The 22,258-nt window shown below is 31.7% G+C and overlaps 1 protein-coding gene across 1 annotated transcript; it reads right to left on the reverse strand.

Annotated features, from left to right (window-relative positions):
• Positions 1-421: 421 nt before the first annotated feature.
• On the reverse strand, positions 422-20,729 carry LOC134724655 (bone morphogenetic protein 3-like). The gene is made up of 3 exons (XM_063587806.1): positions 19,963-20,729; positions 6,280-7,316; positions 422-1,684 (listed from the first exon to the last, which is right to left on the reverse strand). Exons 1-3 carry the CDS (start codon positions 20,261-20,263, stop codon positions 1,493-1,495), a joined length of 1,530 nt encoding a protein of 509 aa, XP_063443876.1. The 5' UTR covers positions 20,264-20,729; the 3' UTR covers positions 422-1,492.
• Between the last annotated feature and the right edge of the window lie 1,529 nt (positions 20,730-22,258).

Consider the following 22,258-nt stretch of genomic DNA (forward strand, 5'->3'; position numbering starts at 1 on the left):
CCAAGTAAGAAGCATACAGTTTGATAGTTTGTGTGCGCAATTTGCAACATTTGATAGTTTTTTGTGCGCAATTTGATAGTTTTTGTGTTTTGCTGTGTTATGTTTGGGTTTGTTTTGTTGCGAAGAAGGCCGTTTGTTTGTCCGTATTAATTTTTTCAGAATGTTTATGTTGGGCCTTTAATATAGGACTATACAGGTTTGGAATTCTTAACGTTTAAAGCTGTGAAATGACATATAGTTGCTTGCATCAACGTTGTTTGGATTCTGGTAGAAAGTTGTCTGAATGGCACTTTTATCATATCTCCCAATTTTTATAAGGTTTAGATTTTTTTTTCGTAAACTATTTGAATCATAATTATGGAATAAACACTATGTTGGCAAGATATGTAAATGCCTCAAATTACAACAAAACTATAAAATATAAGGTTTTAACATCAATGACATTTAATGTTATTAATGATTTAACATGTGACAAACATTTTAAATGAGTTAACATTTCTCAACAAATGAATTTAACAATAACATTGATACATATTTTTCAATAAATACTACAAATTAAACTACTTATTTCATGTGTGATTTTGATGATGAGAGATTAAAGAAATATGCAATATTTTAACATACATTTATGTGTTTTTTAATAATAAAAATACATTGATAGAGAAATAGACTAAATTGGTATATTCAGGTGATTCATAAATTTTGAAAACCGCAATATTTAGATTCCAAAATTCCATGATTATGTAAACGTTTAAAAATGATGGAATAGTAACAAAACATTTGCATGTACCAGAAAAGGATGACTCAGATCTTTTTTAAGTTGTTGAAAAAAATTCCCAATCATAAGTAAAGTATATAACAATTATTCCACATGTTTTTGATGAATGAGATATCTACCTGAGAATATGGAATTCATTAAATAAACATCCTGAAAAACATACATTTCATGTACATAACACTTCATGTACACTTCGGTACCCCTCAATTTTATCAATTCGTAAAACATTTTTCTACAATTTGCATCCGTGTCCTTTTTTATTCTTTTTCTTTCAAGGTCAACAAAACGTTTACTTTCAGCGTAAAACACCTTCGCATAAAAAAAACATCTTCAATGCCATTTTTTATCTTGTTACCTCTTCACAAGTCTTTCCACCCAAGCGAATGTCCAGTAAATAAATCTAATTAATGCTTTAGATGAGGTAGATTGTTCGCGCACATAGCGCGCATTCAACAAAGTCTGACGCCTTCGACGCATTGTCTGTGATGACGTCACCATTTCGTTTTCAACTCCCATCCAATCAAAGGGAAGTTACTGGCCACTATAGGCTGGCAGTGAATCTATTACATTTCCGGTTTCAAATTTTCGAAATATTCGAAATTTGTTTAAGTTAATGAATTAATAATCCACAGTAAGACACCGCCTCGTGCATGCTACATTGACACATAAAAAGGGACTAACAGAGATATTTACAATTGTAATTCAATTTGAGTTCTATCGACACGCACATGAGTTAACGGTCATACTTGGATAATTTTTTAACACAACGTTTCTGCTTTCATCAAAGTACAACAAAGTTACGGATGACATGGAATCTGGTACACAGCATGGCGCTGGTACGTCCTTATATATTCCTATAGCATGAACCATGCTTTGTATTGTTGCGTGGTTTGATGGTCGAAGTCTCTGTAAATGAAAAAAACCATTCAAATTTAAAATTATGATATGAAAACATTCAAATAATAAAAACTCAATGTAATTGGAAGTATATTTAAAGATAGGAAAAACACTGTTCATGGATAGAGATGTCGTTCACTGTCATGTTTAAACCCGCCACATTCTGTATATCATGCCTATCCCAAGTCAGGAGTCTGTAATTCAGTGGTTGTCATGGTGTGTTATATATTTTTTTCATTATTTTGTAGATTAATTAATCCGTTAGTTTTTCGTTTGAATTGTTTTACATTTGTCATTTTGGGGCCTTTTATAGCTGGTTATATGGTATGGGCTTTGCTCATATTTTAAGGTCGTACGCCGGATGACCTATAGTTGTTAATGTCTGTGTCATTTAGTCGCTTGTTGAGAGTTGTCTTATTGGCAATCATACCACATCATCATTTTGTTAGGCTGTAATAAAGATTTGAATGTATTCATATAGATAGAGAAACGTAGATACATGGACACTGAGGAAAGGCAAATACAGAAATAACATTCGACTATAAAAAATATCGGCAAGTTCAGCATAGCATTGCACACCATTTTTAAATTTCCTTCACAGTTCTTTTCAAAAATTCTTTTATTTTCTCAACTGATTTTACACTACGAGTCTCACTTGAACAGCCAACAGTACAGGGGTCGTTTTTATGGTCAAATAGCAAAAACGCACTATATATCATCATAATTAACCGAGGAAAAGACCCTGAGTTCGTATTGTCCTCGAAATGACACTGTCAGATGTACTGATAAAATCTTACTAACTAGGTGATCGACGTGTCAGAGAAAAATGTAGGGTTAAAAATGTAAGACACTACTTTTTTATTCGGTGTTTTTTCTTAGAGTGATACCTTTTCAAAGCTTATTATTTTGTGAAAAATGGTTCTTACTTTTTGATTAAAGAATACTTTGATAGTGATTATAGAAAACAAATGTTGATGAACGTGGAAGAATGATATTTGAGAGGTCCTAGATTAAAAGCGTTCTATTTGTAATAGGACAAATTGTAAATAAATAGAAATATATGGCGTTTACAGTCAGACAATAAACACAATGCTTCTCAGTTTTTTATAATGTGTATATATTTGCAAAAATGATTAAAATTCCCTGTAGGAACCTTTTGAATTGTTTTACAAAATGCACAGTATGGAAATACGTATTATAAAAGCTAAAGCTATTTAATACTCCGGAATCACCACATGAACTTTACTTGAACAAATACTTTAAGATAGAATTTTCAAATTAAATAAGATTTTTCTATTTGTTTTGTCCATAGTGGTCATTGATTTTTGCCCTAAACATCATTTACGTATTAATGTCACACTGATAAAATATTGAAAATAAAAGCTCTTTAAGCCGAGGATGGTCTCGCTAGTATTTTCCTCTTTGTACGGCGAATGGTGTTTTTGAAGTTATCACCATACAGAAATTGAACTAGCGGGAGTCAACACAAAATCAGCTATGATAAAATACTTAGTAATCTTCAGACATATAATTTTAATGCCTTTTTTCTGCTTATTTTAAACTCTGGTATTGCTAAAAAGAAATCAAGGAATTGCAAGTCAAAATGAATTTCAACGAATTCATTGCATTGTATTTTCTTGTCGGGGATTAATTTCAGTTGACATAAAAATATCAAGCGACCTCGAATTGAAATGTCAAATCAGTTTCTTGTAAATTTTCTAAATAATAATAGAAGTTAATATTATCTTCAAATACGTACAAACTATTATTTAACCACGATGAGACCTAAGTAATCTTCGAGGAGGTAAAATACTCCCGGAAAGTTATCTATTTCAAAGCCTTTTTATTCTCCGCCCATTTTACTAAGGTCAATGGGTAACAATAATGCGAAAGTGTTCGTTTCAGTAGTATAGTTTTAACTGCATTTCAAAACATGATATGTCATATATATTTCAGTGTAAAATGAGATTGTACAATTTATAGTGAGGAAAGCTAGTAATTCACTTCGGAATATAAACAATATATATCTTAATTCGATTCGTCTTCGTTACAAGCCCTATGTGGAACATTTTTTTCTTTTATATAAATTTATTAATTACAATTTCGAAAAATAATCCTTATATTAATTCATTTCATACACAGTTTTAAATTTCACATTACCAAGGCCCTGTAGAAAGGATGGCAATTGTAATCGCCGGATAGTATAACCGTAGAAGCTATTCAACTAGAAGAAAACAAATTAACAATACATATGTGTCAAGCGCACTCGAATGATCAGAAAAGTTTAGGTAAAAAAAACTGTTTATTTAAGGGTAGATTCATATCTCTAATTCTCCTATCAATAGGTTCAAGATCAACAAACTGATATATAATACGCCGAAAGAATCAATGAAATCAAATACACAAAACCCGATCTTTACTACTGAAAATAAATAAAAACGATTTTCTTCTCCATAGTTTATTTAGAAAATTGACTAATTTTGTTCGAACCTCATGCTGAGTTTGTAGACAAATATTTACGAAAGACGACATTTCAAAGGGAATAAAATAAAAAGAGCGGTCATATAGAATTTTGACTAAACTTAGAACACCCTTGATAAAGGCTTATATTGACAATATATAATATAATTCTTTAAGTGAACAATTTATGTGTAACAATGGGACAAAAACATATCGCCTTATTTCGTTTGATCACCTGTAGTGCAAGAGTATAGATTTTTTATGAGAAAAAAAATCATTAATTTTCAAGATTACTTTATTTCGGGAGAAAATAATGATAGCGTGCTAGGAGTAGAGGTTATTTATAAACGGACTATTTCATTTTACATTTAGCTTAAAAACCATTCATTGCCCTTCTGTCACATTTGTCCATTTTTTCGTCCATTTTTAAAATACGTTTGATGGGTTTGAAGTAATTGCATGAATTCTTGAGTTTTTGAAACTGATAGACAGAAGCGCGTGCTTTGATGAACTAGTGTTTTAAGAATTTCAAACAAATCATTAACAAATCGACCATCCAAAATTTTAGTTTAAAACATTATAAAATCTATTGTTTTTTTTTTCATATGTCGAGTTATGCTTTAACAAATTATACTTGTCTAGATGCAAACAAATTACAAATGAAATGGTTATGATTAATTCACAAAAATGATAAAAAAACCAAACAGTCCTATTGGTTCAAAACCATCGGAACATTAAAAACTATGCGTACTACAGTTTCCTCATCATTGTATAGTAGCATTGTCTTATGTTGTATTTGTTCTGGTAGATAAACTCATCATAAATACAGCACAAATTGTGGGACTGAATGTATACAACAAGTTTTTTTTCCGCTGTCAGTGGTGAGGTGTCTCGCTCTAGACCCTCCTCCAAATTGTTAACTATAGGGTACATAAGTATGGTAATACTTGGACAGTTTAAGCCTTGTAAAAGTGGGGCACCCTTTTTGCTGTGCTGGATGTACAAATACGCAGCAACGTTAGGCCAAAGTCAATGCAAAGTGTAGGATGAGATCCACAGACACAACACCTTAACAGCACTTGCAACAATTCTCTGACGAGTTTGTGTATGGACTGCTGTGATGTAAATCATTTGCTAATTTTAAAGGGCCAGTCTAGTTTCAGTCGGATATTGACATACAAGCACAACCACGCTAGAAATGTCAATCTTCAAAAAATATTTTAGGCATTTGTCAACAGCCATTTGACTTCATTATTAAGATGTTAATAACTTACAACCGATTACAAAAGTCACAACCTTAGTCTTAAAATCAAGCTTTACTTTTGATTTTTACCTCTAATGTACGCTTTGAAAACTATTTTGTTTACAAATGGTTTATAAGTTACTTAAGGGTATTTGGAGAATAATCCTACGGTAAATATAAACTTTGTGACGTTTACTGACAGCTTTAAATAAATTGTGTATACCAGTAAATGATTGAAGCTACTAATAGTTTTTCTTGTTTTAATGATGTTTTAAATATATTGAACATTCAGAAATATTTGCGATGTTTTAATTTGTTGCGAATATAAAAGCGCAATGATTCATCTCGCATATTCCTCCATCGTACAAATAAATGCACACAAAAATGAACCCGGTCTATTTTATATGTTATCAATTCATAAGAATAATGAACCCTGTCTATTGTATATGCTATCGATTCAAAAGAATAAGTACTTTTAGGAGCTGAAATTATTAAAATGCCTAAATTAAGTTTTAAAATAATCAAGTAGTCCTTATCGTAAACAAAGCTGCATATGCAGAGAACAAAAAAGTTTCAAAATGCGGTGTACAATCTGGCTGAAGTCATCAATGTCTTTTAGTAGAAACACATAAGTGATCTAATTTCATGAACAATATATTTACAGACAATGATGGTACATGTATCAATGATGTTTCTGGCTCGTGGTGTATGGTAGTCAGGGGAACGAAACGTTGACCATTTGTTGCATTGACCCTGTAAATGTGAAAACTTAAAGATATCAGGCTTAAAATCTAGTATTGCATACGAGCTGCGTGAATGCCATTACGAGCAAATTCACTTAATTGTGCAATATTAAGGAGCCTAAGGAGTGTGGCCTTTCTATATAAGAGTACTAACTCACCTTTGTCAGAGGAAATGGACACGAGCCTGCGCAGTAATGAGCATCAAATGACTTCGGTGAAATTATCCAATCACCCCAGCCGATATCAGCAAAGTCTACAACTAGCTTTTTACGGCCACATAAGTTTTCAGTATTTTCTACACTCGCAGAATTAGGATGATAATTATCCCATTCTTTGGGGAAAAATAACTTATTCCTTCTTCGATTTTTCCTTTTTTTATTCTTCCTCCGTCTTTGCTTCCGTCGCTTATTTTTTCGGATATTGTCTTTGCTTGGATATGGAATCAACATTGAATCTTTTATTTTTATTCTACTTTCACTTCTTGTTTTCAAAATGTTGGGATGAGTCTGAGGTAAATTGTAACGTCTGTTTATTTTCTCGTAATCTGCTGGGTCTTCGGGGATTTCGTTTGTTAATATGGAACGTTTTGATCTGTTTGAATCTAACGGTTTTTCGGTTTTATTCTTTTTCTCATTTCCGCTTCCTGTTGTAGATTCCGCTGTAGGGAGGTCTGTTGTTGGCGTCAAGTTACCCGTTTCTAAAACAACATCAGTTGGTGCACTTTCTTTAAAACTGTCTAAAGATATGCTTTGTGTGTCATTGGAATATATTATGAGAAATGGTTTTGAATGCTGTCGAATAAATTTTCTTAAATTCAAGTGTTTAACTTTTCCATGCCTTTTCTCTAAGACAAAATTCAACGCAAATAGATGTGGGATATCCCGTCTGGCAGCTAGACAACTCAGAATAGAATTAGTGACGTCATACCATTGCCAACCAAAACTTTCGACTCTCATAGTAATTTTGCCATTTTCAGCCATATAGTGAGGTGCTATTTCGTACATTTTAACGTTAATATCATGATGTTTTGACCAATTCAATTTCTTCTGTTTACGTCTGCTATTATCTAATTTCTTAGGTAGGGTTTGCTTTTTCTGCTTACGTTTGTACAAATGAATTTCTGCACTCAATACCCTTTCCGTTCTAACAACCGACGATAAATTGAACAGGAACATTGGTTCGCCATTTAATTCCACTGAAAAATAAAAACAAGTCAATTAATATTAAAATGTTTTATGATCACTGATGCACGGAAAACATTTAGCATATTAAAGACATTTTATTAGAATGACAAGTTCTAAACAATAGACAATAATTGCAATATTAATAAGTTGTGACACAAGCAGATCATAAACTGAAAATCAACACTTTATACTGCAAAAATTATGAAATTCATCACTTTAAAGGTGAAAATTTGATAGATGATATGCTATTTTAGACTTTTATGACAGAATAAATAATGCATTGGATGCATTCTTATATTGACAAACAAAAAGGTTTTAAATGTTACAATTTTAAGTCAATAAAATTTTAGTATTATTTCTTTGATGATTAATCACTTTGCATTTTAAGTTTTTTTGAATTTATTTAGATTTAGTGCATTTTAACGTGTATTTCTGTGATTTCACTAAAGTGTATATATGATGGAGAAGAAGTTAATCTAGTTTAGAAATATCAATTTACGATAAAATATTGAGAGCGTTTGAAGCACAGAGAATAATGGGCAAAATGTATATATATATATATATATATATATAAAAGGACAAGCATGTTATAATTGGGTTTTCGTATAAAGAGTAGAAAATATTTGACAAAACAGATATAGAATAAGTAAAAAAGAATTATACTTTAAAGAATACTGAAAGGAAATCTCGTATTTTTCGTGCGCGTATAATTGACGTTGGCAAATCGCGAATCCCATGCATGCCCGTAACGTCACTGGATGTTATAGTCTTTTCAAGTAAAACAGATTTTCATAAAGATTTTCCACAAATGTGTTAAAAAGCTGCCAGGAATTGACAAAAAAAAACACAAAAAAAAACTACCAAAAAAATGTATATGACGCTAACGATACCAATGACAAATAATGACAATGCCCTATGAGCGTTGCCTGATTTCAAAATCAAAGATCGGCACCTATTTGCGGTCACATTCAGATACATCAAAATTACATAAAACACCTTGCATGTATCTTATCGTTTAACAGTAAATAAAACCCTTAAGGTTAAGATTGCTATAAATGTTTACAAGTTAACTGCTGAGTCATTTGCTTGTACTACACTAAAACTATGACGGATTTCGGCAGATGCTCATTAAAAATTCATAAACACCGATTTTGAATCATAAACTTCAAACGCGGAAGTATCATTTTAATTGTGATGGCTCAAGGGCTTTTGTACGCTTATTTCTGCGTTCTTATAAAGTGACGTCATATTTTGAACTAATGATTGATTGATTGTTGGCGTTAAAAGATTCAAAATGAACATCAAATTAATTTTTAGGGTGTAAAATTAACGCTTTGTGTGTCTTCTGATTGATTTGTTTCCAATTTATAGAATATTTTAAACCATGGAATATGATAAATGACGGATAAGAAGTTTGAACTTGTCCTAAATTTACGATTTAAAGAGGTCGTACCAGGAAGCGTAAGGGTTCAATTAATGATGTCACCATAAAACGTATATTATCAAGTTGGTAAAGGTGATAGGTGTTGAAGAAAAATATTTGTTACAGCGAATTTTATATTTTGAAAGACTCAATGCAGGTCCTATGTCAAGGAGTATGTGGATTAAACAAATCGACGCAATTTTAAAACAGCAAATATTCGAGTAATCTCCCTTTATTCTATAAAATTGAGAATGGAAATGGGGAATGTGTGAAAGAGACAATAACCCGACCATAGAGCAGACAAAAGATGAAGACCACCAATGGGTCTTCAATGCCGTGGGAATTTCCCGCACCCGGAGGTGTGCTTTAGCTGGCCCCTAAACAAACATGTATACTAGTTCTTTGATGGTGGACGTCATACTAAACTCCAAAAGTCACACAAGAAATGTTTATCTCATATATGCAACAACGTCTTTTGTACACATTTTGTAATTATGGCATTTTGCACAAAATTTCAAAATTGCAACCTTCAATCACTTTTACTTTCAATGCAGACGCATCATCTGGAAAATGCAGTGTTTTCAATGAGAAGCGATAGCTGCATTGTCAGACCGTACCATGTGGAACATGACTTTATATATATATATATAGCAGGTTAGCCGTTGGTGTACCTTTACTGTCCGTGCGGGACCCTCATGGGAGAGTCAAGGTCGTCAAACAACCCCGTAGTAAAATCGTTACCATAGATGGTAAATGATATAGGTATTTGTTATCATATAATCCGTTAAACCTCAAACGCTTGATTTATATACACATATGGTTAGTTGAATAAGATGTATGTGTTTGTTTACACAAGTCAAACTTTCAAATTAACCTAAAATATTTTTATTAAAGTGCAATTTTAGTCCATGAAGGTTCCGCGGTTCGAAAAGGAGTCGACGAATGCATATACATGGTGTGAATATGACCCCTAAAATTGTAGAATAAGTCTGAAGTTTCAGATCTTAGTTATCAACTGCACGAAACCGTGTCTTGGAGGAAATATATGTACCCCCAACCAAGGAGTTGTATATTGTAAGACAATAAAAATCCTTGCCCTCGCCATCTAATATGATACAAACTTTTATCAATTTAACTTGCATTACTTTAGCAATGACAATTTCTATGTGTTAAAAATTCACCCAAATCTATATATTTATACATAGTTATGTATTCATATGACAGAAATATCTATAACCCCAAGTTTATACTGTAAAAATATACATTGGCTAACTTTTATGAAAACGAAGTGTTAGAAATTCTCAAAAATCTATTTAGAATACGTTAAATGTCAACATAATAAAAGTGTTACTATTTAATTCGTTTACCGGGTATGTCACTGTCCTAATAAAAATTTGATATTTACAGCGTACTACGCCGTCGCGAATAATTTATTTTAACTCTGTTTTTATAAATATCAACAGACAATTTAACGCCAAAGTTTTCATCAGAGGTGTAAAAGATCTATGTCCCTCGGGCAACCGGACTCGACTACCTACAAGTATGGCGCCATATGTTAATCTCTTGATATACAGCTTGTCCACTGGTAAACTGCGTTCCAGTGAATGATTTAAAACTTTCAATTTTAGTCGTCAGCTTAAATTATTATCAAGTTTTGTAACATTTTTAAGAAAAGTTTATAAACTTGTAAATGCTTATTTGTTACAGTCAATTTGTACTTGATTGACTGTTTTGGTGACAATGATTGTGGGATTTGTGAAAAAAAACCTAGCATTGAACCACTACCATAGCAGCACTTTCCGGTTGCTGTTATATTTCCGCCCAAGGCAGCTGCAACAGTACTTGTGTTAACTGTCTGTTTAATGCACTAGATGGGAACAGATGTAATGCAGTTTCTTATACAAAAGAGAAGAGGAAGATTTTTTATCATAAGAAACACTGAAAGTCAAAATGAACGAACGAAATTTTGATAAAGATTTAAGGTGCCATATATAGTAGCACACAAAATTACAAATATTATAAAATGTTGAAGCTCACTAGGTTTTTCGAAACATTTATATCTTTAAAAAATGAGGAGAGAAGGGACACGAGAACCGAAACATAAGCTAATATACATGCGTATATATATATATATATCTTTCATTCCATCCTGAATTTATATTCTTAGTAAAATTCATCATATGATTGAAATCTGTACTATATGAAACATTCCATGTACAGATGTCTTTAAAATAACTTTGTAATGAATAAATATTAAGTCTTCATTTTGTCCCAACATGACTCGAAAATAAAATTGTACATTTTCCATATGAATAAAACACCCATTGAATATTTCCAATGAAACCGACTTTTTAACGTCTTTTTTATTTGAGAGGTTCCACGGACCTCCACGTAGAGCCTACACTTTTCTATTCTAACAACTTCTTCACGTTAAAGATAAAATTTAGTTTTAAATTTTAACAAAGTTTTAATTTATTGGCAGTTGTAAAAGAAAGATCACTACTTCATGTTGTGATTGAGATTAGTATCTCCTCAGTTTAACCTATAAATATCCAAGTCGGATTGGATCCGCATCGAAGTTTACATACATTAAATCTTAGTATTTAACAATATCATTTAAAATTCATTATCCTCCTGTTTATTGAGTGAAACGAACTTCAGCCCTCAGTATTCTGACTTCATTTTCCAGTGCATGTTGTGTTACAGAGTTATCGACCCTTGACGGTTCTGCGTTATGAGCTAAGCGACAACATCTGCTAGTTTGGAAAGTTTCTACTAATTCACATCGTAAATTGTATGTTTTCTATTCAACTGCGTGAGAATTGGTATTCGGGTTTTATATCTCAGTTGATTTATACATGCTCATGACCAGGTGTTTTATGGGTGTGAAACCCTTTTTTACGCAATGCCATATCATGACATGTTTTGATTGTTGCTACGGAAACTACATGTATCACTATTCGGGAATCACCCGACATAATTTCGAATCGTGTATCAGTAATACTCATTGAAGATACAATTTAACTTAGTTCGGCCGACTACTAGTAATGTTTCGTGTGACCACTTTCAACATTGGCGCACAAATTAAAACTACGCAATTAGGCCAAACCAATTTCCGCATGCGGTAAAGTTCAAGAGCATATTGCAAACTTATTGTTGACTATGCTGAGTGGAGTTAGCTGATTGTAAAGGTCGTTCAGGGGCCTATAAATGTTACCTTCTATTTTACTTGGTCTCTGGTGATGAGTTGTCACATTGGCAATCATACCACATCTTCTCATTTTAGTATCAAACTTTCAAAAAATTATGGATACATCTGGAATAGGTCATTCATGTATATGCCTTCGAGTGAAATAACCTTTCACATAGTTTCCAATTTTTATGAACTGTATGCTTACAGAGAAACATTTAATACGGAAACATAATTAGAAAAACGTGTCATACTGTCATAGTATATACCAATATGCCAAATTGTTTATTACAAATGTGAATGAATGAGTTTACTAAATCATTAGGTTGTTGCCTCTCTGATTAAGATACCAGCCAATGATCAACCCATCCCATTGATGAAATTTATATCATAAACACGATTTATTAGTTTCAACCTTAATAAAGTAACTGTTGATGTGACAAACATTTGGACATATTATATATTTATTAGTTAATATGTATATATTTTTAATGTAGGCGGCAAACATTTGTTTCAACTGTATCCGAAACCTTGGTACCAGTAAAAACCCTGGTCTTAGATAGATATAGTTAGCATTATAAATGGCAATAATACAGTTCATTGAATTAAGCCAAAGATCTTCTCAATGGTCATTCTTGCGTTGTTGTGATATCATTTGAACTTTGAAGTTGCAATATGGGAAGATTAATGCAGAACGCGTGCTATAGAGTACGGAAATTCCATTGTACAAGTTACTTATCCAGGAAGAAACCTCGCAAAGACGAGACAAGACAAATATATTTTGGTGGGGCTCTCGTCGTTTGGGAAATGACTTGGTTCCTCTTCCATAGATCACACCCACCAAACTCGGTCTGTCACCGACAAATATAAAGAAAAAAATCTAGATTAAATATCTTATGCTAAATATTTACAGTTGGATTAAAGTTGTGAATACCTCATTTACTTGTTCAACTTGACTAATTGGTTTTAGAATTACGATCGTCAGACAAGAATCATTCTTAATCAAGTTTTAATCGGTTCTTGATAAAGGCTGTAGTATAAATTTTCTACAACCATAGAATTAAAGTCATTTTAAGTTGTTTGCTGTTCTAGATATCAAATCTTTGTAATTAAATGATTATTTACATTAGGAAGTTGATTGGGTTATACCAGGAAACACTGATAAAGTCACCTTCAATGGAGTCCCGAACAATGCCGTTCGGAAACTTTCATGCATTGTTAGATAGATAAGCATGTTGACATTCGCATTAAAACCAATTTTACAGTTTACATACAAACATTAAAAGGCGCATAAACAATTTAGATGTCACAAGTATCGTGATAGAACGTAGATTCTTGGCCTAAATGGTTAGAAGGCGACCATCCTCTGAGCTATTGAAAAGGGGGTCGTGTATAAAACTCTAGACGTTACGGTTAAGTGCCATAAAATCACTTATTTCAGAAAAGTTCTTTAGACGATTTAAACTTTAATATTTTACTGTAATTTTACGACTGAACTTCAGTTTTTAATACCAATCACTAAAGGTGTAATGCTTGCATGTACGACAGACTCGTGTGTTTATACAAAACTCGTCCGTAGCGCTTGGTTAAAACATGTCAATCGCCGAATCGTTTGCAAAAATAGGACCATTGAAACAAAAGGTACGAAATAAGGTTGCATAATTTTAGCTATAGGCAGAGAAACACATGTCGTGACGTATTCTCCCTACCTTCCGTTTTTTTCTGATGAAAAAATGTATAGAATTATATCATTAACTACTGAATTAAGACATCCTTCACTTTTTTCCCTAACATTTAACGACTTTAAAAATCATGAATCAACTATATGTTTGTTTGATTTCCGCTATAAATATCATATTAATGGTTAATAAAACATATAAAATAAGTCATTTAAAATATTTTAAAAGCCTGGTATAAAATGATTTACACACTTTTGGTCCATTTGATAATATCTAATGCAGTAATTTAAAATTCATGCAACAAAAGTTAATCTTTACCTAACTTTCACTTGTACCCTCCGGTATAAAATAATAAAGCATGTTTTAATAGTAAGGTTTTAACTATTAAAATCAGATTTAAAAGTTTAAAAAATAATTTTGTTTGATCTCTTATTTCTATGTTGTTTACTTTGAATAACAGTTAAGGTTTAATTTCATAACCGTTTATTCTCATATAATTAATAACAAATTAAAAATTTACATGATTTTGCGATATCTTTAGGACATGTTTGCTAAATCATGATACTTTTCATGCACAAAATACGTAAGAATGTAAATTTTAGCTCTTCAATTTTTATTTGAAAATGTCCAACAAATTTTTCAAACACTTCCTAAAAAGTTACCCATTTCGACGACAGTATACAGAACGTTTCTTTCCCTGATATTTGTGTGCCCTTTTACTGTGCTCTTCTTATCAGCGGACAGCAGCTTCTTGTTTTTCGTCATAATGTATATTGATTTTTTATTGAGTTTTTATTGTACACTTTATTGCATTAATAAGGAATCATTTTTGCACAATTGTATTTTATTATCGCACACAGTTGAACTGTTTAAATGACAATGCAGATACTTGAAATAAAACAAAAACCGAAAAATTGTGTTCTCTAAATTTTGGTGAGAGTTAATTTTATTAGTGCATGTTCTTTTTATCAGGATCAGTGGTCCACAAGTAATAAAATATAAAAAAAGAAGATGTGGTATGATTGCCAATGAGACAACTATCCACAAAAGACCAAAATGACATAAACATTAACAACTATAGGTCACCGTACGGCCTTCAACAATGACCAAAGCCCATACCGCATAGTCAGCTAGCCTATAAAAGGCCCCGATAAGACAATGTAAAACAATTCAAACGAGAAAACTAAATACGCTGTTTAAAATATCCTTCACATATACAAGTCTCATATTTTTTCCTCCATTCTTTATGACTGATGTTTATTTATCAATTGAATATGTCATTTCTTTGTTCAAGTTGATAATTGTTTGTCTCAAACACTTACATGATAATTTGGCAATAAACTCTTATCAATTAAAAACTTCAAAAGCTTCAGTGTTCTTTAGACCAGAAAACTAACAAACAAAAAAGAAACAAATCCTAAATTACCATATTTGGAATAATAACAATATATTTACATAACATTTAATTAATAAATCATTAAGGCCATATGGTTTATTGGTAATATCACCAGTATATCAATTTCATATTTGTAACAATTCAATCGTGATGGACATAAACTGGCCAATAATATGTCATTCAATGCTGTAGACATGAAAAAAATACAATAATTGACTAATTATCTTCATGCCCCTTAGGTCATCCTTGTCATTCAGGAATATGACAGACTTGTAAACGACAAATTCTCGCAAGGTAAACAAACTGAAATCAACATATCATCGTCAATTTCATAATTACACGATAATAGAATTAAGCGGTCTTAAGCTGATAAAAAGTGGCTTTAATCTTACCTTCCGCAGGTGAAAGTGGCTAGTCCCCGGGTCGGTTATAGATACGGGGTATTGACAAACTTGTCTGGGTAGTGTTTACAATGTAATTTATAATTGTTTTACTAAGAGAAATACTTAATGAAATTTTAGAGTTCTTTTTGTTTGCTTGAGGTCGTAAAAAGATAAACTGCCTCGAACATATTTACTTAGTACTGAATGATTTTTATAGTTCTGAGATAACTTATGATAACTGTATTGTAAAAGTTGAAAATACATTTTTCATTGACTTTTTCTTTGTGTTCCAATTTTATACAATTAGATTATATAAGATACTTGATACGTTTATACTATTTACTCATTAAGAAAAAAATATCTTAACAATCTGATCATAGCATTATTCTTGGAACGTCTTTGATGATAAAGAACATCATCAGCGTATTAATATCAACTTCAAATGTTGAACTTCAACGTTAAGTTCTATTTTTAATGAAAAAAGGTTCTATTATACACTTCTAATTAAGATTTGGATCAGAGATATTGTTGAACAATAAGTAATGTCGCGCCAGTATTAAGCACTCGGGTTTGCAACGTTTTTTGCTATGTCCGCAGGCTCGCCAGAAATTACATTCAAATAAAACATCGACGTAACTGTGATCTTAAAGCGCCTTTGTGAAATTAACCGTAATATTAGATCAGATAAGAAATGAAGTAGTAACAAGGTTAATCCTGCTATTTCATTCATGCTTTTTAACAGTTATTCAATTGTATATTGCTGTAACCAGTAAATGTAATGTCGAATAATTACAATGTAAAAAGGGGGTTGTGGAATTCATTTTCGTTTCTGCGGACACACTGATGCAACCATGGTTTTAATTATTCAGTATAATACTTTGACATTTAGTAAATTTATAGATTTGTTTGTTTGATTAAGATCCAGTGTCCGATATTTCAAATCCCTACACTAAGACGAACACCGTTTTATATAGGGGCGTACCTTTTTAGTATCTGTGTTTCCATTGTTCGAGAGTCACCTCTCCTCTATAAGGGTGCTTATCGAATTATCTCACCTCCGTTTATAGATTTTTCATTTCAGTTTATAAATGCGCAGGGCGCACAATGTTACATGCGCTATTTAATTATCATATGTTTTAGTTTGTAGAACAGAGTGTTCCCTATTCGACGCGCTAGTTTGCAGAACACATGATTATTTTGCAAAGGGCTTTAGGCTCGTGATACACAAGTCATTTTTGAAAGAAGAGCATTCAGAAAGACAGTATACTGACATTAAAACGTGAGAAGTCGTTTTACTTTGGGCGTGAAGTCGATGCCTCTTCGGTATTTCAAATCTGGTAATTATACATGTGTATAAACTATTTTCGAAAGCGAGCTATACATGCAAGACTTCTTTTTACTTTATTTTGTTAAAAGGAGCATTTTGCTATCAATTAAGTTTTCCATCATTTAAAAAGAAATTAAAGTAAATAGAGAAACATTATATAGCTAGTCAAAGTGTCACTCAAGAATTGTTTGAAGAATAAACATATTGTCATTTTTGACGCTATGAATTCTTTTGCTCAGTTTTTGGTTAAACATTAGCTACAAAATCCACTGATTTCTATAAAATATACTCAAAGGAGCTCATCTGTGAAATTACACATTTAGTTCTAATACATTTTGGGTTGAACAGGTTCAAACGATTTTTAAAATTCATGCAAATTTCAATGTTTTTCGTTCTCAGTATGGTTTTGTATCGGATAACCTTAAGATGTTAATTTAAAGTTTTGTTCACGGCTCATCAGTGTAAAATCAAGCTGTTATTGAGTTTGAAAATGGTTCTGAAAATCCAGCTGACAACTCTATGCTAGGGTAATAATGACAAATATTTTATGATTAGTTATGATATTTTTTATGTGAAATGAACAATGCAACTTGCAACACAAGGTAATTGCTTGTCTGCTTTATAGTCCTGTCAATGGAAGGACTTAATAGAATGGTGCTATTTCGCCTTTAATTTAGGAGAGTACATGATGTACAGATTCGTGTATAATACACTTAGCATGCAAGTTTATAAGCAAAAAGAATAGTCAATTCAAAGATATTTTTTTTTAATTCTGATAAAAGGTGGAATTAATATACTAGTAGACAGATATAACAATTGTTCATACATGTACAGGCATTACCACTGAACAGCAACAAACATGAAAAGTGGTGTAAAATAACCCCACAATTTGGATCAATATAAGACTCTCTAGTTCCTCACCCCCACACCCCCTTTTTCTAGTTGCAACTGCTTTGTCCTATCAGCACAGGCACACTGGTATGGGAAACGCTTATTAATAACCTTTTTTCCAAATCCTAGACGTGTATCCTTCGCCAATCAGCTTACTATATACCAATAAAGTACATATAAGCAATGTCAAAGTTATGTGCAAACGTGATAGACAATGACATCGAATTATACCAGCCTTAATCTTGTTGATTTGCAATTGTGTGTGAATTTGAGCACATAATTCGATTACTTGATGCTTATGCAAGAGTTGCTTACCTTTCATGATTAATTATAAATAACATCAAAGAAGAATAAACAGTACAGTTCGTACATTAGCATCTTATTATCCATAATTATCCATGCATGTTTACAAACATTATGTAACCATTTGCGTATCACCAAATGCACGTGAGAGAAAGAAAAAAGAGAGAGATAGAGATAAGATGAAGACATTGCTTGTTACATTAGAAATACTAGTCAGTTTTAATTTTAAGTGTGAAGACGATTTGTAATAAGTAAATATAATGGAGAATGTCAAATTAGAAATATACAAAGCAATGCACTTTAAGTTGCATTGTCATTGCTATCATAACGAACATCACAATTTAAAACAGTTTAAAAATTTAAAAGTTCACGTGCAAATGATCGTATCGCTAATGACCAAAGCTATATTATTTCATGAACGAACCCATTACGTTCTAACACGGTATGAAAAAAAGTTTCAAAATTACTTGGTTGATCTGATAAACAAAGGTTAATGAAAAAAGATAACGATATTTGTTTACCCAGGATCGTAAGGAGTAAAAACAAGCGCATCGTTTACAAGTTTGGTTGTCATTAGATATTACGGTCGCAAGCAACTGTAATTTGAAATCTTTTGTCATTATCTTTCAAATTCATGTCTCTACACCCATTCTAAACAAATAAGTTGGCCGTGATTTCGTGATAGTCAGATTCGACGCGTTCTTGTCGCCCGTCTTCACATACCATTGGATATTTGAACCATAACACGAAAATCAACAATATCATCAGTTCTTGACAAGATGTTTGGTACATAAATTATCAGAGAAAGGTTTAGTGTCGAAAAGGTATAATGAATGATTTTCAATTGTTTATTCGTAAAAGTCGTCTGGGTACATGTCAAATTGGCGAAGATATATAACATTTAAACATGAATTTCAAAAGCAAACTTCCCCTACTGGCTAGAGAACAGAAGCGGAGATATATCAAAGCACAAAAAAACCAAGACAAACTGGCAAAGCCATGCATGGCAAATATAAGAACATGCACAATCAAGAAAATCATTAAGAAAAAAATATATTGCTGTGCCGACATAATCATCGCAGCCATGTGGCATATTTTTATTAATCGATGTAAATAGATATAAGAAGATCATGTGGTATGGGTGCCAATGAGACAACTCTCTATCCAAGTCAAAGTACGGTCTTCAAACCTGAACCGTTTCTCACACAGAACAGCATGCAAGCTATAAAGTGCCCCAAAAAATTACAAGTGTAACACTATTCAAACGGGAAAACAAACAAAACAGTCTTATTTATGTAAAAATCAAAAAACGAGAAACACTTAATATGAACCACACCAACAAAGTTACGACATCTACACAACATCAGATTCCAGTTAGTATACATGTAAAGTACATGTATGTAATGTAATATGTACTATGTTAGTACACTATTGGTAGTAATTTAATGATCTGGCCATTATGCAAGCAGGAGACAAGTAGTCTTTAACCTTCAGCTATTTACAAAACTTTAACAAACCGATGTATGTTTCTCTTAATTTGATAGCAAAAATAAATCTGTTTACGTCAAAAACTATTTGATTTGTATACATTGAAATATATTAGATTAGGTTGTCTGTCAAAATGTACATGGAATTGAACAATGTTCGTATCATGTTAATTGTGATTTTGGTATCACTCAAGTTGTTTTCTGCACTATACACTATTGGTTTTTAGATTGAAAACAAAAATGTGACTCTTATTTATAATTATATTTTGGAGAACATTTTTACAGACAAAAGCAAGTTTTCTTTCTCTATAAAGTTACTTTCCGTTTAGGAAAAATGAAAAAAACAAACACACTAAAAAAAATCAAGTAAAAGGTTGAAAATCGTCAATTTCAAAAGAGAAATATTCAGAATATTCTTAAAATGAAAGTTCTAAGAGTATTTACAGCATAAATCTTGGTTTTCGATCTTATTGAATCCAAGAGGTTGAAATGGTGCTTTTTAGATTTTTTAAATTAGCTTTCAAAAGACGACCAACCGGACACCGACAGCAAACTTCAAACTTTATAAGTATACATACCTATATCTGCCTGTATACTCCGCACCGTATTCCCTAGCAGTTGTCCTTTTGCTATTTGGTTGTTCTTGAATCTTTCATACAAATCCATCATGTATTTAGGTGCTTCATTCTCAATTTTGCCTGGATGTGGTAATAATTTACTTTTGTATTTCGGTGAATCGGAAAATCCTAAGAGCGTCCGAAATGTTTCATGCATAACAACATTTTTGTTTCCATTCACTACTATTTTCTCTTGTTTTGAACTTCTGGTCAGTGTCGAAATTGAAAACAAAATCGTTAATTTTAACAGTAAAATTTTCATTTTCTAATTTCTAAATTTTTATCACGCTGCTTTGTAGAAATAAATCCGCTTACATTTGGTTACACTTGTATATTCACATAAAATCAAAAACTATGTCATATTTCGACAACAAATATTCCAAGAATATTTATATTATTACTTGTTCAATAAATATGCCATAATTTAACAATTGTATTCCTCGGGTTAAATGCACTTATTTAATTTATCACATAGCAATTAACAGCTAATTATAGACTTAATTGTAATAATAATACTCGATCCTTCCGATATTGTAAATCACAAAAAATATATTTCCATAATTGAGTGTTACAACCTTTCAGAAATATTTCCTTTACACAAATACTTATATGTGCAAGAAATACAATATTTAACAAATACGAACTGTAATAAATAAAGCTCGTTTCACATTATAGATTGGGCGTACAAAAATCACCACGTGAAATATGAATTGTCAATACTAGTAAACGTTAGCCACGCCTCCTAATCGAGTATGCGCACCAGATTGTACACGCTCCGTTAAATATTCATTCATACAATTAAAAGGTAAATAAGTAATTTATTTTCTTATCACTATACGCTGTAGTAGAACCAAGATTTAATCTACGTTTCAGCAGTAGATTATTTTTTAAAGAAATTCTCTCGAATTATTTAAGAAATTCGAATACAAAAATAATAACTTTTACATACTTTAGTTAAAGTACATATCCAAACACTTAAGTCGAGTATAAAATGAAATTAAATGAAAAAAACATCATACACATGAACTAAATATTTTCGCGTAAATTGAAAATAATTTGTCTGTCTGAACTTAACCATGTTAACCGTTGTTACAAGATAAGTTAATTACATATTGCACTTTGTACGTTTCATCCACCCACACTTTTTCTCTAATTTTATTATTAAGACGCTTGTATTGAGTAGTAAAAAAGCGATATGTTACAATATTTATTTATTTTCATATTTACTTGACCTCCCCTCTGTTGCCCTTTAAAATATCGAGTAGAGTAGAAGTCGCCAATAGCCAATTAAAAGACCCCTTCATTGTAGTATGAAAGCGACTGGCTCCTGCGGTCTGTGTACGGGAAGTTTACAGATTTGTAAACTGTTTACTCATTTAGACGTAAGAAATCTAATCTTAAGTTTATAGTATCTTATTGTCCCAGTGGGGAAACGAAATACCACTAATCGCCCTAAAGGACGCCATACTAATGTACCTTTCACACCCATATAACTAGCTTTGCATTAATATTACGGTAAAAGGGGCGTAACTTTGAGCTATGCTTACCTTTGTTCTGTATGAAGTGTGGTTTATAACTTGTAAAAAAGCATTGAACTTCGCTTTGATTGTATATTTTATCTTGTCCATAATCTACAGATTTTTGTTTGTTTTAAATATTAAATAGAAACCGCAAAAATTGTACCTTTTTCGGTGTATATGAAAAATACCTTATGAAATGTGTTATTTTATTAATTTATTGTGTCATGTTTTTAAAAGTTAAACCACAATTACAAATCATGATTTTTTTCCATATAAAAACGGCATGCCATACTTATGGAATGTGAACAACTTGAGGTATTGGATGCATTAATATATACATGTAACTTTTGATTGATTACTTGTTGTTGTCTTAACGCCCAGTGGAAAATATTTCATGCATATTCTGAAGGACGCATACAAATTTTCAATAAATCTTGTAAAAAATGCAAAACTGGTTAAACACTTACATGATAATACCGGCAAATTGATAGAATGATAGTTTCTAACCTTACGTACAGTCGCGAATATTTCATGCATATTTGAGGATTAACACATTAACAAACAATAAGCAGCTGAGAATATAATGTCTGATTGATGTTTGTTTTACGCTCAGTATACCAAGGACGATAACATATATACTATATAGTATTACAGCTAATTTTCTAAAGCATGTAGAGCAAGACTTAGGTTAGCTTGCTTGCTTTGTTTTTATATTGTAAAATCATTAGGATAACACC

The sequence above is a fragment of the Mytilus trossulus genome, chromosome 7, assembly GCF_036588685.1.
Source record: "Mytilus trossulus isolate FHL-02 chromosome 7, PNRI_Mtr1.1.1.hap1, whole genome shotgun sequence".
Taxonomy (NCBI): Eukaryota; Metazoa; Mollusca; class Bivalvia; order Mytilida; family Mytilidae; genus Mytilus; species Mytilus trossulus.